At 39.3% G+C, this 20,161-nt stretch overlaps 1 protein-coding gene and 1 pseudogene across 1 annotated transcript; both read left to right on the top strand.

The window, feature by feature from the left end:
* The first annotated feature begins 158 nt into the window (after positions 1–158).
* Positions 159–16,694, top strand: LMAN1 (lectin, mannose-binding, 1). Its single transcript, XM_010082608.1, has 14 exons — positions 159–249; positions 697–851; positions 942–1,049; positions 2,968–3,029; positions 3,737–3,836; positions 5,245–5,368; positions 5,736–5,794; positions 6,390–6,522; positions 6,730–6,923; positions 7,036–7,106; positions 11,381–11,534; positions 12,273–12,394; positions 14,024–14,092; positions 16,433–16,694. The coding sequence occupies exons 1-13, from the start codon at positions 159–161 to the stop codon at positions 14,058–14,060; spliced, it is 1,410 nt and encodes a 469-aa protein (XP_010080910.1). The 3' UTR covers positions 14,061–14,092; positions 16,433–16,694.
* Positions 16,695–18,922: 2,228 nt separating this feature from the next.
* Positions 18,923–19,093, top strand: LOC104468472 (annotated as a pseudogene).
* Positions 19,094–20,161: the final 1,068 nt, after the last annotated feature.

The following is a 20,161-nucleotide window of genomic DNA, read 5'->3' as shown; positions in this document are numbered from 1 at the left end:
GGCTGGGTTCCTGATGGAAACCAGCTTGGTCCGCGTGGATAGAGAGCCCGAGGGATATTTCCTACTATAAACCGGGGGCTTCTGCGCTGTTGTGATTTTTTGACAGACTTTATGTTGGTTGATTCGCGAGTGTTAATTTTTGACTCTTATTTGACGCCATGCGACAAGTGACATGGAGGAAGCGGTCTGTCGATGAGCTCTTCTCCTGCTTTTTCCAACAGATGATCACAAAAATGTCATTCGCTACAAGTGAATGAGCCTCTCTAAGTGTACGCCTATTATTCTTTTAAACCATTAAACAGGACATTAGAACACCTGTTTTTAAAAAGCAGAACAGAAATGTGTGATTTATGAAAAGTCACATGGGTTACAGTAGAAGTGTGGGTTTTGGTTTTTTTTTTTAATCTTAACGGCAAGACCAGTGTTCCGCTCGAGCGGTGTGTTGTGGTCCCAAGTGGAAGGTGATCAAGTCTTCGGTAAAGTAGCAGCAGTCAAGCTGTTGCAAGTACAAGTCTGGGGGTTGGGGGGTTTTTGCCCCTCTCTCAAGTGGTCGAGTACTCCACGAAAGAGCTGTTTTGAAGACTGTTTCCTAGTTGAGAGACTAGGATAAGTTTGTGAGTTTAGAAGGTTTGTTAATTGGCTGGTTAAGCACTTGAATACTTTCATGTATTCAGCGCTCGTTCCTTTCCTTTTCAGACGCCATACCAAGCGCAGATCAGATTCGTATAACAACGTCTTTGAAAAGCCAAAGAGGATCAGTGTGGACAAAAAACAAGTCAATATTTGAATATTGGGAAGTCGAAGTGACCTTTCGAGTTACAGGAAGAGGCCGCATTGGAGCTGATGGATTGGTATTACGAATTTGATCTAACTGAAAAAAAATTAGATATGCTTTAAAAGGTGAATCTTTACTTCTGACTCTTACTTGCTTTCTGTACTAGGCAATCTGGTTTACAGAAGAGCAAGGCTTGGAAGGTCCTGTTTTCGGGGCAGCTGATAAATGGAATGGTGTTGGAATTTTCTTCGATTCCTTTGACAATGATGGAAAGGTTAGTTGGAAGCAAACACTTCTAGCAAAGATTATAAATTAATTTCCTGCCTGTTTTGTACATATGACTTTGTGTAAAAAAAACAGGATGATGTTTTGCTGCTCTCCCCACCCCCCCCTTCATTTCAAAGGGATAAATTGAGACAGTCAAGTTTCCCTTATAGCATTTTTGCTAGACTTTTCCACACTTTTTTTTTTAATTAAGCTTGAAAGTTGAAGCATAGCACATAATCCCCACTGAACACTGCCTCATGTGTTAGATTTGGAGGGAAAATACCACACCCATGCTACATGCTGTAGTTTGGAATGTCTGTGCACAGTTTGAAACATTGATATATCTGAAGATGTGTGCTTTGGAAGAGGCATATTGTACCAAAATATGACACTGTGGAAACAGAAGTGTCTGTCTTCAGAGATGCTCTTTTTATTGGAACAAATCTGCCTTGAGTAGTTCAGCAGCAAAAATTCAGTAGCAGATGGGGGTGACAGTTGCTGTTGTGAATTTCCAGTTTTCTGGTCCAGAATGATCCTGGGAAACTTTAACAATACATAGTAGGTCAGCTTTGCTTTTTTTTTTTTTTGGCTTTTTTTTTTTTTTTTTGGCTTTTCCTGCACTATTTTGCCTTGCTTTTAGATGGTTTAGATCTATTTTTGTAGGTGTAGAAGCTCTTTTCCTGCAGATGGCTTTTGATATATAGCAAACTTCATCAAATATAGAAGCTGAAAGACTGAAGGTGGTGTTTATGTTTCTGATCTCCAAGGATAAGACATAGAATTAGAATATTGCTCAACTTATTAAGAATTTTTAAATCCTTTTTTTTCCTTTTTTTCTGACTTCTGGCATGAATATGGACACTGCCATAGTTTAGCTGGCTGAAGATGCCATCTTCCAAAAACTGCATGTGGAAAACACCGTTTGCCAGAGCTTTGATGGCACTGGGACTCTGAGCATGACAAGTTCAGTCAGTGGGGTGTGAAACCCTTTTTTAGAAAGGGATGATGTGTCACTTCTAGTCAAAACGAAAGTCTTTGGCATGCCTGTATTGGTCTGATGTGTCTCAAATACTGGCATTTGTAAGACTTTTGAAAATGCAGCAGGTTACGTTGGTAGGGGACTGTGTGAAGCAGAGAATGCCTTGAGGCTGTGTAAGTAATAACTAGAATGTCGCTGTGTTATCGACACTGTTTCAATCATAAATCCAAAACAGCCCCGTACGATCTACTACAAAGAAGTTTAGCTCTATCCCAGCCAAAGCCAGTACACTTGAGTAGATGATGAACTGAAATGTTGAAGGGGGAACTGGAGTTCCCTTTGTAAATAAACTAGAGGCAACTGGAATAGGGCTGTAAATCTGTTTTGTCATTATTATTTTAGCTTGTTCTCGTCCTCTAGCCATTTAAATAACTGGGGATGTGTTCATCAGGCTTTGTTTAGTCTCTGACAGATAGCTCCTGAAGCTTTTCTGATGGCAGTGACAAGGTCAGTGGGATGCCAGTGCAGTGTCTGTTTGGATGTTTTTCCCAGTGTCAGGTACCCAAAGTTGGATGTATTAAGTCATCTATTAGTTTCACGATCTGTATCTTCACTACACAGGAATTTCTCCAATCTGTGGCTGTTATATTTCTGTGTTTGTCAGATGATGGTAGTTGGTAGTATATCCAGGAGGTTAATTTACGTGGGTTTTTTCACCCCTAACTATGCAAAGAATGTATTGGTCCCTTGCAAAGCATGCAGCATCACCCAGTGCTACTCTGTCGTTTTGCTAGTGCAATCCTGAAGTACAGAAGGAATAAAAGCGTCTGTGTTGTATCTATAATGTAATGACTTCAGGTGCTTTATCGCAGGAAGGCTGTCCGTGATGTTGCCTGTGTTTCACTTAGAATTAAACTGTTCCATTTGTTTGCTTTTTTTTTCCTAGAAAAACAACCCTGGAGTGATTGTTGTAGGCAACAACGGAAACCTTCTGTATGACCATCAGAAGTAAGTTTATTTTCAGTGTTAGTGGTGAATGTTTGCTTTTGAATGATGAAATGCTGCATGAAGCTCTTTGAGAAACGTTGTAAAGATTTGTTCCATATGAAACTTTGTTTCTTTTACATTTGAGTTTTTCTGTTGGTTAAAACACTGTTTTGGCAGTAACAGCACAGCAATGGGTGGATATTTAAATGGCATGTGTCCTTTGGTGTGGGTGAGCTCAGATAAATGGAGGTACAGGCTCCTCTTCATTGCTGGAGGGTATCTTCCACACACAGCTAAAAACTGACAGAAGTGACGAACTGAAAGCTAATTGCCTGTTACTAAAATTAATTGGTTTAATTTTACTTTCCATTTGTTTATTGTCAACGGCACAATTGTCATCTTTTTGGGTTCTCTGAGAAGAGAGGTGTCTAGCTTAGTTGGTGCCATCCGGACTATAGCTTGTTTACATCTCGGTTCACAGGAGCAGGAGTGTATCTTAGAAGCAAACAAACGTCCCCGTTACTGCATTCTGTCTGTGTCATGTCCTGTGAAAGCACCAGGTGCTGCTGATCCCGGACTTCAGGAAAGCTCACTGCAGTTGGGGGACAGCCTTTAAAAAGTTGCATGTTGAAAAACTATCATAATGCTGCTAGTGATGCATTGATGCTTTTTTGTCTTAGCTGATAAATCATAAGATACAGTTTTATGCAAGTTGTCTTCTTGCATAGTGATGGTTCCACGCAAGCATTGGCATCCTGTCAGAGGGACTTCCGTAACAAGCCCTATCCTGTTCGAGTAAAGATAACATACTACCTGAAAACATTAACTGTAAGTACTCCGAAATAATGTAATTACTCATGTTTATCTGCATTTTAAGTGTGAGATTGTTGCAACCGCTTGAAAACTCAAAAACCCCATACGTTAATTCCAATATTCTTGAAAATGTTGAGCGGGGTAGCAGGGGTTGGAGGGCAGTGCAGTATGTTCAAATGCTAGATGAGCTCTTCTAGCTGCATTAGTGAGCTGACTGAGCAAGTATTGCTGATTTTCTGATGCTACTTAGGAGTCGGTTGTGCTAACGTATTCATACGTGCTCGGACCCTTTCATTGCCATTGGCTTGCCAGTCGAGGTGTCCCAAAGCCAACATCTGTTCCTCAGCTTCCAAGTGGTTGAGCAGCTCCTTAACTTGAGCAGTATTTATCAAGCTGATCTGAGAGCTGCAGAGGGTTTTGCAGGTGATCGTAGGAGGTTCTTGAAATGTGACTAAGACTGAAGCTCGCTCTTTGACAGTAGGTTTAAATTTGCTACTTGAGGCTTCCCACCTCCAAGAAATAGGAAGGCTTTGAAGATTAAAGAAGATAGAAAACCAGTGGTATAAGGGAGTCTTCAAGACTTCTTAAATACTGTTCAGATGATTGTGAATTCCTTCTGGATAAGGAGAGAAAAGTACAAAGGTGGTGCTGGGTTGCAAGAGCTATGAAGTGTTTCTTGGCTTCTGATGTCTTCTGAAAAGGTGGTATTCAGCAGTATTAGCCATAAAGCACACAGCTGTCATTTTGTAGTAAAAGTTTCTCTAAAAGTAAACATGAACACACCAAAAAGAGGGTGGACCTTGTACTGTGTTGTAATGGTAGAAGCTATCTGTTACTCTTGGATGAAAATGAAATTTTAGACTCCAAGGTTGCTCTCTTGAATGCACTTGGTCCCTCCTGCCTTACCTGGGAACTCCTCTGGCCCAAATGCTGCTGTTAATGTGCGTAGCTTAAAGTTTGCTCTCTTGAAATCCAGGGTAGCAACTTTGACCTTTTTTCTCGTTACACTAAAAATTTTTAAATCTGCCGTTTCATGATCACTGTGGCCAAGACCATCACACCTCCCACGACCCCTCCTCTGCTCACAAACAAATCTAGGAGGGCATCTTTCCTGGCTGGCTCAGTGAGTACTTGTGATGAGAAATTATCTTCATCGTTAGGAATTGCCCAGACTTGCTTGTCACAGCAGGGTGGTATTCGCAGTTAATGTCTGCAAAGTTGAAATCTCCCATAAAGTCGAGGACTGCTGATCCAGAGATTTTCTCCCGGTTGCCTGTAGAATAACTCACCACTGCTGTCATCTTGGTTTCTAGCGTCAGCTGCTGAATTGCTGGAAAAGTTATATTTGTGACCATTACTGTAAACTGACGAAGCAATTAACACAAATAGATTCATGTGGTAGAAATTGTGTTTATCCTTTTAGGTATTAATTAACAATGGCTTTACTCCGGATAAAGAAGACTATGAATTTTGTGCAAGAGTGGAAGATATGGCGTTGCCATCACAAGGGTATTTTGGAATATCTGCAGCAACAGGAGGACTTGCAGGTAGCAAATGTTAAAAATTGTGACAAACGGTGTGGGGACTTGCCAGGCTCGCAAGAGGGCTTCTTTTTACTGATAGCGGTGATCATTATACCAATTTCTGACCATGGTGATGTAATTAATCCTCTCCCATTCCCAAATTATTGATGTACTTAGGCCTTTTCCTGGCTAGAGCAGGAATTTCAGTTTGTCCTGACAGAGACACTGTGCAGTATGATTTGTCACTGCATAAACTCTTGGGACTTTGGGAGGATTCTGTTGCTTGAAGATCGTTTGCAAGTGCAAGGTTGACTTTGGAAGTACCAGGATTCGTCACATGTAGCAGTAGCAATTAACAATGTGGTTTTTTTGTTTTGTTTGTTGAATACAGATGATCATGATGTCCTGTCTTTTCTGACCTTCCGGTTGACTGAGCCTGGGAAGGAAGCAGTAAGCATCTTTGTGTATAATTAGTAGAATACGTTATTGTATATGTTCTATATATGGCACGAGGTTATGGCATTTCCTCTGAATTCATACTTGACATCGCTGTTGCAGGATTTTGGCATGTAGGTGAGCTGTCATCTGTTTTAGAAAAATGAGACTAATACTGTAATGTTTTGGTAATATTTTCATTAATGTTTTCAAGACCAGAATTCTTGAAGCAACACTGAATCAACAAAAATCAAAACATGCAGAGAAAACAAACCAAAAAGTACACTTTGTTTGGAAAGTGGACAAATAATCTGTTCTTACTCTCAACTTCCCATATGTGTAGAGCACTTCTGTACTGCTGAACAGCATCTATTCTTGTAACACTGATTTCTTTTTCATGGCAGAAAGTGCGCATGTGTCGGGGAAAAAGCTTTGGGTCTCCATAGGAATGTCTGTTTCTCACTTCAGCTTAATATAATAATGTGCTCCACTAATTGTGTTCTGTCTTCAAATCTGACATCTGAACAGCCTTGCTGGAGAGTAAGTTATATAGGAGTGGTGGTGACCGTGAAAAAATCTCTCCCCCCTTCCCTTTGATAATGTTTTAAAGCTACAACCAGATGCAGAAATTCCTCAAAAAGATAAAGAGAAGTATCAAGAAGAGTTCGAACACTTTCAACAAGAATTGGATAAAAAGAAAGAAGAATTTCAAAAGGAACATCCTGATGTGCAAGGACAGCCAGGCAAGTTATTTGGGTGATTTTTCAGTTGTCAAGGAAAATGTTTGTTTTCCGGGATATTTGTAACAAGGGCCTGATACTCAGATCTTAGTGAGCTTATGGGAAAAAAGTATAGCCGTGTGGAGACTGCAGGGGTGCAAGGAAAATTACACAGTGCGACTTACGAGGAATGCCTGTATGTAAGAACTTCCTGTGCTTTTTTCCTGTCAGCGGATGATGTTTTTGAAACTGTGAGTGATCGTGAACTGAGGCAAATCTTTGAGGGGCAGAATCGAATTCATCTGGAAATCAAACAGCTTAATAGGCAGTTGGACATGATTCTGGATGAGCAGAGGAGATACGTCTCTGCAGTCACAGATGAGATTGCTAAAAGAGGAGCTGGTTTTACAGGTCAACAAGGACAGGTAAATAACAAAAAAACACACTGTGGTTGATAGCTTAGCCTAATCTTAGCAGCATGATTGATTTGCTTTTTACAAGATACGCTGATCTTTTTCTCCACCTTCCCCCCACCAGATTTCCCAGCAAGAGATTGAGACAGTTGTGAAAAATCAAGAGGAGGTCATTAGACAAGTAAATGAAATGAGGTAAATGCTTTCTAAATATTAAGGCTGTGTTTTGAATTTGGTATTATTTTCCACCTTTTAAGTCCTATTTATTATTTCAAGTAGGAGAATATTGACAAACTTGAAATTTCTGTGTCAGTTCCTTGGTGATGACTCTCTGTGTCCATTCAGTTTCTGTAAGAAAGTACTTTCATGTCCCTAGGGTGGCTAAGCCCCCTAATTTGCCTTTTTTTTTTTTTTTTTTTTTATCATGAGATTCCACTTCAACAGGTAAGTCCAGTCCTTCTAAAAACAACTGTTTTCTGCTGATGTGATAACCTACTACCTCGTGGAAATTTGTTGCTCTGTTTTTGGAGTGCTGGTAACAAGATTATAAATGCCTTTGGTTTATAGCTGCGAACCTAAACAAGAGGTGTATTGGAGTATCTTGTCAATACACTCAGTCTACTCCTGATCTGATGATTATATGCCTTTATTATATAATATTATGAACCAAATGTATAATATATTTAGATAATATTATATGAGATGCATATTAACGTTTTGTTTAGTGTAAACAAGCTGTAAAGTAGTTCCATACAAATAAAAATGTCTGTGCATGTAATAAGAGTTGTTGAGATTTATGGTTTATTCTTCTAAATATTATTTTTTGTTTTTTTTTAAAGTAGCTCACTTCTTTCTTCAATATAGGCATTCTGTCTTTGGGATTTTTCCCTGATTTTGCTGTGACTGCCTTAAGCTCCTGTATTGGTTATTGCTCCATAGTGCTCTGTTGGTGTCGCTGATTTCTGTACCGCTAAACATATTCACAGTTTTATTCTGAGAGATTCTGCCTCTCTAGCTAGCAGTGGTGACACCACGTCTGGAGCCCTGTGTCCAGTACAAGAGAGACACAGACATACTGGAGGGGGTCAGATGGAGGATCATGAAAACGGTGGAAGGGTCGGAGCGTTAGTTGTCCAAGTTGAGGCTGAGGGAGCTGGGAGCGTACAGCCTGGAGAAGAGACTTGGGGGTATCTTATCAGTATATAGGATATAAATGCCTGACTTTGGAGGTGATGAGGGTGATAGAGACAGGCTCTTCTCACCAGGACCCAGTGACAGAATGAAAGGCAGCGGGCACAAACTGAAATGCAGAATGTTCTGTGCAGACGTAAGAAAAGACACTGGTGAGGGTAGTTGAAGAGTGGAAGAGGTTGGTTGCCCAGGAAGGCTTTGCGGTCTCCATCCTTGGAGATACTGGAGACTCGACCGTGACTAGAAGTCCCTTGGTTTGTTAGGTGCTGATATGTATTGTCATACAGCACTTGCGGGAAGGAAATTTGGGGGGGGGGGGGTGGGGAAAAAGCACTCCTGTCACTTGCACTGCATAGTGAAGACGGAAATGTGTTGGGTTTTCTCATGCACCGATGTGTTGTATAGACCACTGGAGTAACCTTGTCCCCATTTCTTGCGGGTTAGAGAAAAAATGGTGTGTGTTTTTTGTTTGATTGGTTGGTCTGCTCTTTTGTTAGAGGACTTTCTGCCAGTGAACTTCCTCAGGAAACTTCTGTGTCTGCAGGACACTTGCGTGCTCCCAAGGGATTACTCATTTTGCTTTTTAAGGTGCAGCTTTTTTAAAAATCGTTTGAGAGGTATCCCGTACCTTTTCAAACTACATCACCAAATGAAGTAAAAATCTTACCTTGAAGGTGCTATACTGCTAAAATGGGTTTGAGAACATTTCTGTGTTTGACAGGAATGTCTGCGCATAGCTGCTAAGATGTTTCACAATTTCTGTCTTTAGCAGGAGTGGCTTTTAGGTTGGTTTAACCCTTCATTTCTGGGAGTTAAAACGTTCCTTACCTTGGGCTTAAAAAAAGGAGAAGAAAAATTTCTCCAGTTGTGGGTTTTTTCCTGTATTAGTTCAAGGGCAGCTCTTGTGATTTATCTAAGTAGGTCAGTTTTTGTAGAATGAAGATTAGAGTGCTTCCATTTTTGCACTTGTTCTTCCACAAAAGCTTTTATGTTAATATTCTTGACAAATCTTTATACCTTGCAAGCAAATTAGATTTTCCTGTTAACATTGGCAGTCTGCCCTTTTAGTGACTACTTATTAGGTATGAGTTTGCGTAACATCATCTTAATGTTTTTCTTAGATTAAAGAAATGTTTTATTTATAGATAGAAATGAACAGCCCGCTGTTGCATTGCTGGTCATCCCGGAGGAGAAGGACTTACTAAGTAATTTTCCTGTCAAGATTTGTGGATTTCTTAATCATCTGATTACAGAAGAATCTTGCATGTTCATACAATAGAAACTATCAGCATGGTATTGTCCATGCAAAAGTAAATGTAAATTAAATTTGATACAGACCATGTCCATTTAGGGAAGTTATTTTGCTTTTCACAAACGGTGGATCAGTCTGAGGAACGGTGGGTGTGCAGATTTCTGTTAGTTGCAGAGGGATGGTGGTATGAGGGGGGAGAGGAACAAAATGGGTGTCACACTTGTGTTCTAGCACTGAAAACAGGGGGACAAGACAGACAATGTGATGGATGTGTATAGGCAGAATTACTGTCAGCAGTTATTAGTCAGTGGGCATGATGGTGGTTGCATGGGTTATTTAAGAAAAAATCTTCCAGGGAAAAACTTACTTCTGAAGTAGATTATAACACTAATTCAAAGTACAGGTAAATACTAGTCAATTTACTTTAATCTATTCAACGACAATACAAACAAACATATAATTGAAAACTAGATCAGCTTGCACGCATTTAGTGTGTGGCTTTGGTTTAGTATGTAGCTGCTTCAAGTAGTTTAAACATGCTGCAAAGTTCTTACAATGGAGCAAAAGCCGCTGTAACACTAATACAGCATATCTGTGCTTGCAATTTTTGCTTCTGGAGAGTTGTCATAGTGCCTTTGAATAGATATGTTCCTTACTAGTTTTCTCTTTTCTCCTGTTTTTTAATTTTACTTTTAGTTCTGTGGTTTTGCATTTTAATGGCATGAAGAGCAACTGATGCAAAGCTAAAAGATGGGCAACATCTTTATGAAGATTATATGTAAACATTTAAGTTTTGATGCTTAACTTGCTGTTCTCACAATGAATATGAGCCATTTAAAAATCAGTAATATAATTTTGTATATCACTTACAAATACGATTATATGTTGTTGTTGTTGCCAGTTTACTCAATAGTAATCAAGCCAGGGTGGGTTGCATTTTGTTTTGTTTTTTTCTTATGTGAAAGTTAAAATTGAAAGTGTTCAAGGTCAGGCTGGATGGGGCTTTGGGCAAGCTGATCTAGTGAAAGGTGTCCCTGCCCACGGCGGGGACATTGGAGCAGATGATCTTTAAAGGTGCCTTCCAGCTGAAACCACTCTGTGACAAATTGCTGACCTCTGTACAAAGAGTTAGGGCTGCACCTTGAAGGCATCAAAGTAAGCTCTCATCTGAGCAAAATGTAAAGTTTTAAGTAAATTAAAAAGAAATCCAAAGACATACATTTTGATTGTTTATTCCGTTAATAATGAAGAGATTAACATTCACATGATAAATATTTTATCTGTAGAATAATCCTCTTTGCAACTGAAAGGAGACATCACAGTAGGGGAAAATTATATAAACATATTGATTAGAGACTAAGTGTTTTTCTCTCATTGACTAGTTTACCTCGAACAAAATTAGTTATGGAACCTCAACTTTTTACGGATTTAATTTGATTTGTTGTGGAAGCAAAATGAATTCACATGAAGAAATATTAAGTATTATGACAATGCATATGGGAAATGAGTTTCTCGTATAAATGATAATCACAAAACAAGGATGTACCTAAATCTTTTCTTATCCCTAAAGCCTCTTCTTTATCTTTATTTCTTACACGACTGCTTTTATTTATTTATTTTTCAAACAGCTTTTGGTTTCTTCAAAGATTGCATTAAACTCTGCTTATCCTAAAGCCTTGGCAAGAGCCTCGGATAAAACACTTGTTTTGTACTTCATCAGTCAGGCGAAGCAGATGTCTAGCAACAGAATATTTGCCAGATCTTGTTTTCCGCGTGACTTTGGGAGATCGTTTCAGTTTGTACAGCGCACTGTCTGCGGAATTAAATATTTTTTTTAAATCATAGTTTAATTAAGGAATTATTTCTTGATAGGTATTCTTGGAAGCTAGAAAAAATGTTTTCTGCCTTGTGGGGCAACTATGTATTTCAAACAAATTTTAATGGACTAAATGGTGTCCAGAATAACTGCTGTTGGTAGAAAAGCTGTTCTGTGCTGAAAGATATTTTGTTGTTTGTCTTGTTTCAGAAATTCCATGGCTGATACTCTGAGGCTGATCAGTGGAGCTCAACATCCTGGCTCTGCTGCAGGAGTCTATGAAACAACTCAGCACTTCAATGACATCAAAGAACACCTTCATGTAGTGAAGAGGGACATTGAGCATTTAGTACAACGGAATATGGTAATTTATGGGCTGGCAGTGCAAAGCATGACTGTAATACCTCTTTATTTGGCTGTTAGTGAAAAGCCAGGATGAGCCAGCACGCAGTTTACGGAGCAATTCATCCTTCATTAAGCTGCTTCGCTAAAACCGCACTGCCTTGACCTAACTGCATGATCTGTGTCTTGATTAGAAGTTTTGCACAAAGAGCATCATTTTTAGTCTAATTTCCTGTGGAAACAAGGTCAAGCAATTAGGTTTTCTGGGTCCTTTTTTTTGTTTGTGTCCCCCTACTTAACAGCTCTATACAGAGGAGATCCTCTGCTGCTGCTGCACGGAAGGGAGAGCTTTAATCAGGGGAAACTTGGGTAGGCTCCGCTTAAGGTCTCTTAAGTGTGAAAGATGACTGTGTTCACATTCAGGAGCACGTTAGTCTAGCCTAGGTTGCAATTAAGCTGAATTAGCTTATGATCCCACAGAAGGTTCTTGATTTCTGGGTTAATTTACCAAAGACTTATTTTCCCTCTAACCTTTGAATTAACATCAATATCTGAGAAACATAAAGGTGAAAGGGGAAACAGAGACAGGGGCTAAGATTATGGTTTTTCCGGGTAGTGTAATTTCTGTCTATGTTTTCTGCTTGTGTTCTGATTTTTAGATCATGTTACAAAGACCTTGTTATGTTTCTTACACATAACAGTTTTTTGATGGCATGTCTTGTGTGCTCTTTTATCAAATATTGTTTTTCTTGTTTTTTAGCCACCTAGTGAGAAATCAAAGTGTCCAGATTTGCCACCGTTTCCATCATGCTTATCTACAATACACTTCTTCATATTTGCAGCAGTGCAAACAGTGTTATTCATTGGTTATATCATGTATAAGTAAGTATGTTTTTGTTTAAAGACAACAGGGCAGATGATTTTAGAACTTCAGAGTGGAAATGCAATTGCAATGGCATGATTATATTAATCTTCTTTAAAACAAGCAATCATTCAGATTGGAAGAGACCTTGGGAGGTCTCTAGTTCAACCTTCTGCTCAAAGCAGGGTCGACACTGAGTTCAAACCATGTCGCTTAGTGTTCAGACTGGTCAGGTCTTAAAAACCTGCAAGAATAGATGATTTACCACCGTTACAGACTCCACTGAAGTGTTTAATTATCGTAATGAAGTTTGTTTTATTCTGCCCCCACCCCCACAATATATCTAAGGGTAACATGCTCTCTCAGTTTTACTGTTGTGTCTCTTTCTTATAATGTGCATCTCCGTAAGGAAACTGTTCCTGTCTCCTCAGTGACATCCTGTGGGTGTTGGAAAGCTGCCGTTAGACCCCTTGCAGCCTTCTTTTGTCCAGGGTGAAGAAGCACAGTTCCCTCCCTCTCTTCTCTTGGGGCCCGTGCTTCAGCTCTTGACCACGATCCTTGTGGTCCTCTGCTGGACTTACTGAAGTTTATGAATATCTTAACAAAACCTGATATTATTTGATTTTTTTTAACTTTTTTTTTTTTTTGCTATGTGTACCTACAAGCTGCTTATCCCATCTGACAAATTCCTCAGTAAACTTTTTTATGATACGTATCCCTTCATCTCTCTCCTATGTACGACAGGGATATTGTATGGACTTTTTTTTCCTAAACTAATTGGGATGGTTTGTGTGTTCTTTTCCCCCTCCATGTAGTGTCCTAACGTTCAAATTAACTTTGCATTTGAAAGGAAAACCTATGAGGGCTGATTTGCTTGGTAGTCTTCCCTCCTGCTTTTCACGCACTGATCAGGATAAGGAGTAGGGACCAAAATACCTCCACTGCCATTCAGAGAGAAAATGCTGTTTGCTGCCTCCATGGAGGATAACTGTATCAGGGCAGTGCTGCTGGTAGCACTAACTTCTGCTGCGTGTCTGCTTCTCCACAAAGTGGAGAGAGTGCATTTCTTACGTATGCCGTGTTGTGCCATCGTCTGGAAAGATGGCTTCGAGACACATGAGGAGCCGGTCCCTGCCAGTTCCATCTGATGCCCTTCTGATTGTAGTATCTGTGTGTGGTCGATCCACAGTAACTGTACCCACCAAGAAAATAAATACGTTCTGTGCCAGAGGGATGACGAAGTCCTATTTCAAGTAAAGTCTTTCACTGCTTAGTTGCACGTGTTCCCTTTTCTGTGATGATCTTTAGGCCAATGAGGTACTGAGAAGCTTTAGAAAATTTTAGTTAAAGTAGTTTAAAAATCAGTTCATATGTTCCTTCACAGTTGCTGGCTTCTGTCCAGAATGTTTTGTTTCCTTCTATGTGTGATGCTAAATTGGAACTGTAGTGATGCTGCCAGTGTCTTTTTAAACAGAAAAAATTGTATCCCATTTTTGTGATACGACTTATATTTGATTCCCCTAAGTCTCTGTTGACAAGGAACAGAATCTTTTAATCCCCAAATAAATGAAATGTTTGTTTATTTAAACCCGTTAGCTAGTTTTATGCTGTAAGTACTTAATGGATTCTCTTCTGCTTTTTTCTTTCAGGAGTCAACAAGAAGCAGCAGCCAAAAAGTTCTTTTGATGACCTGTTCCTATTGTGCGTACATAACAGCAGTATGTATGCACAGAAAATTACACACTTCGTAAATGAGGGAAATCTTAGTGTTTGATATACTTCAATATTGTAAATTATTGAATTTTGTTAAGCAAAATGAGTTCTAATTTTTAAACTGTTAGAGTTAAAAACAGCCTGGGGAGCAGCGGAGCAAATATTTTTTAGACTATGGACCCCATCTAGGTCTGTTTTCAGCTAACTTTCTCATAAATACTGGAAGGCAAATGCTGTATTCCTCTTTTTTTCTTTTTTTCTTTTGTGAAATTCCAGAGGAGGGAATTGAAACACCCAGGTATGGTGGTTGTTCATAATGAGGATTGCAGATGGATGATTTGTATAGAAAGCTTGCCACTAAGTGTCCTGACATACCAGCTCAAAACAACAAAAGCAAACAAACAAAAAACAAACCCCAGACAGCTGTTCTCTGGGTTGTTTTTTTTTTTGGTTTTTTTTTTTTTGGGGGGGGGGGGAAAGCATTTGTTATAAGCATTTCATTTCTTTGCCACTTGAATTTAACAGTTTAAGAGTTATTTAGTTCATTGTGACTCTTCATGAATACGGATTTAAACACTTGTCGATAGGTGGACACAAAGACCAGCCTGACTGTTGATCCCTGATAGAGAAAAGCAGCTATACAGAACAAGCAAATAAAGGCTTATCTCCTTGTTTTGGGTTTTGGTTTCAGGCAGTGAGAGAAAACATGACCAAGTAGTTTCTTCGGGTATATTGTGGGACTGGTTTCTTTCCTGTAGTTTTAAGTCTGTCTGTAACTTTGGACATTTGTGGAACTTTTTCAGCAAAGATGTCCTTGCTTTATACCTCTTCAAATCTGATTTTCGTAAGGGTATGTGTAGTGTATGAATATGTCTTTTATAAAGCTGTCTTGTGTCTCTCATATATCAAATACAGATGCTTTGATTTGACATGGCAAGTGTTCTAAACTGCAGGTATTGAGCGTTAACCTGTTCCTTCGCAAGCTGTTGCTGCAGACACGTTTGTTAATCCAGCAGCAATTGTAGAACCAGTGTTGTGTGTCAATTCCTGCTTCAATATCAAAAGCATCAGACTGAACGTGTGTTTTTGATACTGCTTATCAGGTGAACATCTGTTTCAGGAAAGAAACAAAGCAGATAGCCCAAATTAGGAATGTGAAAGTAATTTGTTTTGCCTTGTTTACATATCTGTGGTAACTTTGTCCTTGGGTTGTGTGTGTATAGAGTTAGAATAGGGGGGTTTGGGGTTTTTTAGACTCTATAATATACACAAATGCATCAGGATATTTCACTTTTAATTACTAACCTGTTTGTCTGAATCTGCAAAAATGATCTGGAATCTAGCATAGTACTACTGCATTCCTACGATCTACTCCCTTGGAGTGCCACACATGCTGCCAAATTCACTGTAATGAAGAGCACTTCAGTATTGTGCCTGTCAGCTTGGAGAAATTATAAATCTATGCAATATATTTTGTTACTTAAAATACAGTGTCCAAAAAGTGGATGTCTGTGCTATACCAGTGGAACGATGCTACCTACACACCTCTTTACATAGCTACAGTATGTAGTGTACTGTCAGTGGTATAGCTTTATAGATTGATGCTAAATTTGAGAAGATTTTGCTGTACTAATTGGAGAAACCGCTGCCTCGAGCTAATCTTGCTGGATAAATAGGGTAAATCGATTAAAAAAAAAAAAAAAAAAAAAAAACCAAAAAAAAAAAAAACAACTTTTCAGGTAAGCCAGAATAACACATGGGAATTTATCCATCCAGTTCTTTCAACACCAGCAAATATTTACAGGTGCCTTGAGTGTAAGCTATTACAACTGACTCTTCTAACTAAATATATTTTCTTAAATTGTTCTGGAAATGTACAGTGTTGTTCCTCTCAATTGCAAGCCTTCCCACATCAGAGCAGCACCTGAGCAGCACTGTCTGGCAGCAGGCTGTGCCAGACCCTTCGTACAGAAAGGCTGGCAATTGTGTTTTGGTAACTAGGTGCGTGTAGCTGCACCACGAGGAACAACTCGAATGGATCAATGGGAGGAAACCTGTATTTTTTGTTACTGTGAATTTATCCAGCCATAACTCTGTTTTAAAGCTGGAGCAGTCCATACTTCTGTGTCTTTTCTTAGAAAGAAGAGAAGGCTGGGGATGGAGTCTAGGGGAAAACTTGAACCTACAGTTGTATCTTCAGTGTGAGGCTTGGCTGGTGTGGCAATGCTGCTCACAGATCGGATGTGTCTCCCAGGTGCAACTAGGGAACTCTGGTATTAGGGAGCAGAAGGTCTAAAGCATAACATCCAAAAAGTGATAACTTTGCTTCATGCTTCATTTCACAGTCGTCTCTCCTTGGAACTTCTGTAACTGCCTCATCACTCACTGGATCAAAAGAAAGCTCCCCATTGCCCAGCCCAAATTCTGTCCTGGCTGTTCTTGAAGTGATGGCAACAAATTTGGACTTTCAGAATATTTGTCAGTCAGTATTGCCTCTTGTTATGGCTCGCTACTAGAAGTTTCTTTTGACACTGATAATGTGTTTTGTTCTTATCAAGTAAGATTTCAGGACTAGGAAGAGAAGACACCTTGGAATCACAGTCTGACGATATGGGGGAGAACAAGTCTAATAATTGTATCGGAAGTGTGGATGATAACTAGCAAATATTTGTCAGTGACAAGAGAATCTCATTGTACTGGTCAGGATATATTGAATACAGGGTCACACCTGAATCTCTCAAAAGTAAAATTCACAATATGGTTTGTAAATTACCTAGCTTCCTGTTTGAAGAGAATTTGACATCTATCAATGCATCAATTACTGTAACACTGAAGACTGTCTACTGTTGTGGTTTTTTTAAATTCAAACAGCCGGCATTTTCATGTGTTTGTTTCTGACTAATGTAAATTGACACTTGGAGTTCAGAGATAACCTTATTTGAATAAAGATGCATATTTTTAGTAAGCTTTTTTCTTTCAATTTGGTCTATGTCCGTGCAGTCCAAGCAACACTATTGGAAGCATTCTTTACCCTCTGTTCAGAGTTCGAATGCTTCAAGATGACACGGGAGAGTTCACGGCGCTGGGAGGCTGAGGCAGCGACAGCTGCCTGCCCGTGGTGCCGAAGATGCGCCAAATCCAGCCTGCGTTCGTTCCCTGCAAAGGGATTACATCCCTCCCTACTGCGGTCCACCGCAAGAGATTCGCTCAAAAGCTTGTGTTAGGAGTACCAGGTTTGCCCTGAGTATCAGACCCTTAGGGTCAGATGTAAAGCAGTATGTCAGCTCCTGAGTCTCTTAACAGCAACTCAAGGTGCTTCCTGGCTGCTTTGAGTACACAAAGTACCTCCTTTTCCTGAGCTGAAGTTCCCCACTGATTTTTCCCACCAATTTTTGCAATTTACACTTAGTTCTGAAAGTGCACAGCGATTATAAAAATTGATTTTGATTTAAGAAAAATGTTTTTAGGTATTTGCGCTAAGTCAAAGTAGTTTTGTTGTGATTTGGAATTTGTGCTTCTGAGTGATGCTCTATTACAAAAATAAATGTAAAGTTTTTTGTTTAATCACTAATAATCCATGATTACAGAACATTCTGCCTTTTTTTTTTTTAAATAGTAACAGGTCTGCTTTAATTAGAAAGGCTCTAATAGAGATTAAAGCATTAGGCAAACTAGAATCCTCCATCTCTCAGTGAAATCATGAGAGTGCTGGGAGAACCATTTAGATAATCAAAACTGCAGAACGTTTCATCAGCGCATGGGCAGTCGGTCAGACGGGATAAATGCGCAAGACCCCAAATCATGAACTTGTGAGACCTAGCAGATTATTTTCTTTCCCAAAACAGTCTATGATCTAGGTCGCAGATCCTGCCAGCCTTCACCTGGATAGCCTGGGTGAGGCTAATGATGTGAATAAGAGTTTGAAAGATGAGAACCTCCGCAAGCAATAGATCTCAAGGCTGTACTGCAGCATCCGGGATCGGTTGGATTAATTTCTCCTTTACGGGCAGTTAACATTAAAAACACCAGGTACTCTGTGCGGCACCGGTCACGGTGGTGATCTAGATGGAGGCAGCTTGGGGAAGAGTTCAAATAAACCCTGATGAATGAAAAGCAGGAAGATGCGATTTGCTTTTTTTGTGATTACTTTCTTGAAAAAAAGTAAGTAGTGAATGATAGCAGCAAGGACCCATTCAGCTGTGAGACAAAGCAGCCATACGAAAAGTTGATGAAGACAAAATAATTCAATGTGCTTTCTGTCCAATGTGATAAAAATATTAATGGCTAAAAAGATTGGGGGCTTTGCTCAATGAAGAATTCCAGTTTTCAAATCCCATTTGATTGCGTAAATCCAAGAGTTTTCTTCTTAGTAGCCCAAATTTTACCATTTTGCTATGGCCATTTTAGTCAAACAGGTTTTTAACTGAGATTCGTTGTGTTCTGGGGAATGTTTTCAACTCTGTGAAAGTAAGAGTCTTGAGACTGAAGAAGTCAAATGCTGCTAACTATCACACTATAATTTCTGTGTGTGTACAATTAGCTTAAGGTATTAATAATAAAAGTAGGTAGCTGCATCTAACGATTTTTTGGAGTAATCTGAACCATCTGCCTCCAGATATTAAGGAGTTCGCGCTCTAATCCAGATTATGGCTGACAAACTGGTTTTGGCATTCACGTTTCACTAGCATTGTGCCCTTGGAGAGCTGGTGTGGCTGTAGAAACTCTCCAGCTTACAACTGCTGGTTCTGAAAATATTTTTTATTTGGCTTGGCTTTCTTGTAGTGGTTTGGTTATATCTCCTTTTTTCTTTTTCTTTTTTTTTTTTTCTTGAGAAGATGGCTTTTCTAATGAAAAGCATGTTGAGCAACCAGGTAAAGAATTTGGGACTTGGAGGTGGAGGGGAAGAAAGCAAAGAAGAAAGCACTCCTTCTGATCCAGCAGCAGCTGCAGGAATGACCAGAGAGGAGTATGAGGAATATCAAAAGCAAATGGTTGAGGAGAAGTGAGTACCTGTTCCCTTATTATCAGTATGGGGCTGATTCTTCCTAACTTTGTGCAGATAAAATAACCCAAGTAAATGTCAAACATTCAGTTCTCTTTCCTTTTTTTTTTTTTTTTTAAAAAAAAAAAAAAAGACGAGACTTTCCAAAATAAAAGTTCACCAACGGGAAATGATAAAATAATACGTTCCCCCTTTTCCCGCCCCCATCCTGCAACTCTCTCCTATGTTTCCCTGCTGTCTTCAGACGCTGAGATGCTGGGTTCATCCCTCGTTGATGTCACCTTGTCAGTTTTTCCATAGGTACAAAGCTGTTTGTAGTGCAGGAGTTAACTCTACAATGTGCGTAATTTATTCTCCTAGAGCTCCATGTGGAGTACACTTTCAGTACATAACCTTTTATTTTTCTACATTTTTTATGGCAGACATGAAAATGAGTGCTATGTTAAATGGATTATATTTATCTAGAGATGTTTTAAGATGGTTATTTTTTGTAGTTGCATTTTCAGTTATTTTTTCTAAAATCTACTAAATAAAGCAGGACTTTCCAACTGATTAAATATCAATTTTACTTTGTAATTATAATCTTTACCACTTGCTGCGTTTAAATGTCAAAACAGAAGTAAAATAAACACGTAGTGGTTCAAATTGTGCATAATTATAAATAAAACAATTGACTTAAATCTCAAATGCATCTGCTCCTCTAATGGTCAATTGCATAATGGTTGTGTAAATCCTTCATGTAAGATGATTATAGGTGAAAGGTTAATGACTGATGGAATTCGAGGTATCCAGGTCTGTATTTAGCAGCAGCCGTTTCTATCATAAAACCTTGAATGGGTATCATTCGGTTTGGAATAAAATACAGAATATTTTGCTACGCATTTTGTCAACGGGTATTTAAAAAAGAAACAACCACCTGCCAGCAGGAAGATGCTTTAGTGAGACCGAGGAGCAAGACGGGACTGCTGGGATAGGGAAAATGCTTGGGAAAATAATTATTTCTCGGATGTTTTGAAGTGTGGCATGTGTCCGTCACTGCTGGGCTGCACTGCGGCGCCGGTGCAGAACTGCC

Source organism: Pterocles gutturalis, unplaced genomic scaffold (genome assembly GCF_000699245.1).
Source record: "Pterocles gutturalis isolate BGI_N339 unplaced genomic scaffold, ASM69924v1 scaffold46639, whole genome shotgun sequence".
NCBI lineage: Eukaryota > Metazoa > Chordata > Aves > Pterocliformes > Pteroclidae > Pterocles > Pterocles gutturalis.
The sequence above is the reverse complement of the archived record's forward strand: the minus strand, read 5'-3'. Positions and strand labels throughout refer to the sequence as shown.

Excerpts from the sequence above, each read along its gene's own strand:
- LMAN1 (XM_010082608.1), top strand. The coding sequence starts at position 159 with ATGCGACAAGTGACATGGAGGAAGCGGTCTGTCGATGAGCTCTTCTCC. Across the intron at positions 3,837-5,244 it reads ACTACCTGAAAACATTAACT|GTATTAATTAACAATGGCTT; the intron begins GTAAGTACTCCG and ends TTATCCTTTTAG. Across the intron at positions 5,795-6,389 it reads CTGAGCCTGGGAAGGAAGCA|CTACAACCAGATGCAGAAAT; the intron begins GTAAGCATCTTT and ends AATGTTTTAAAG.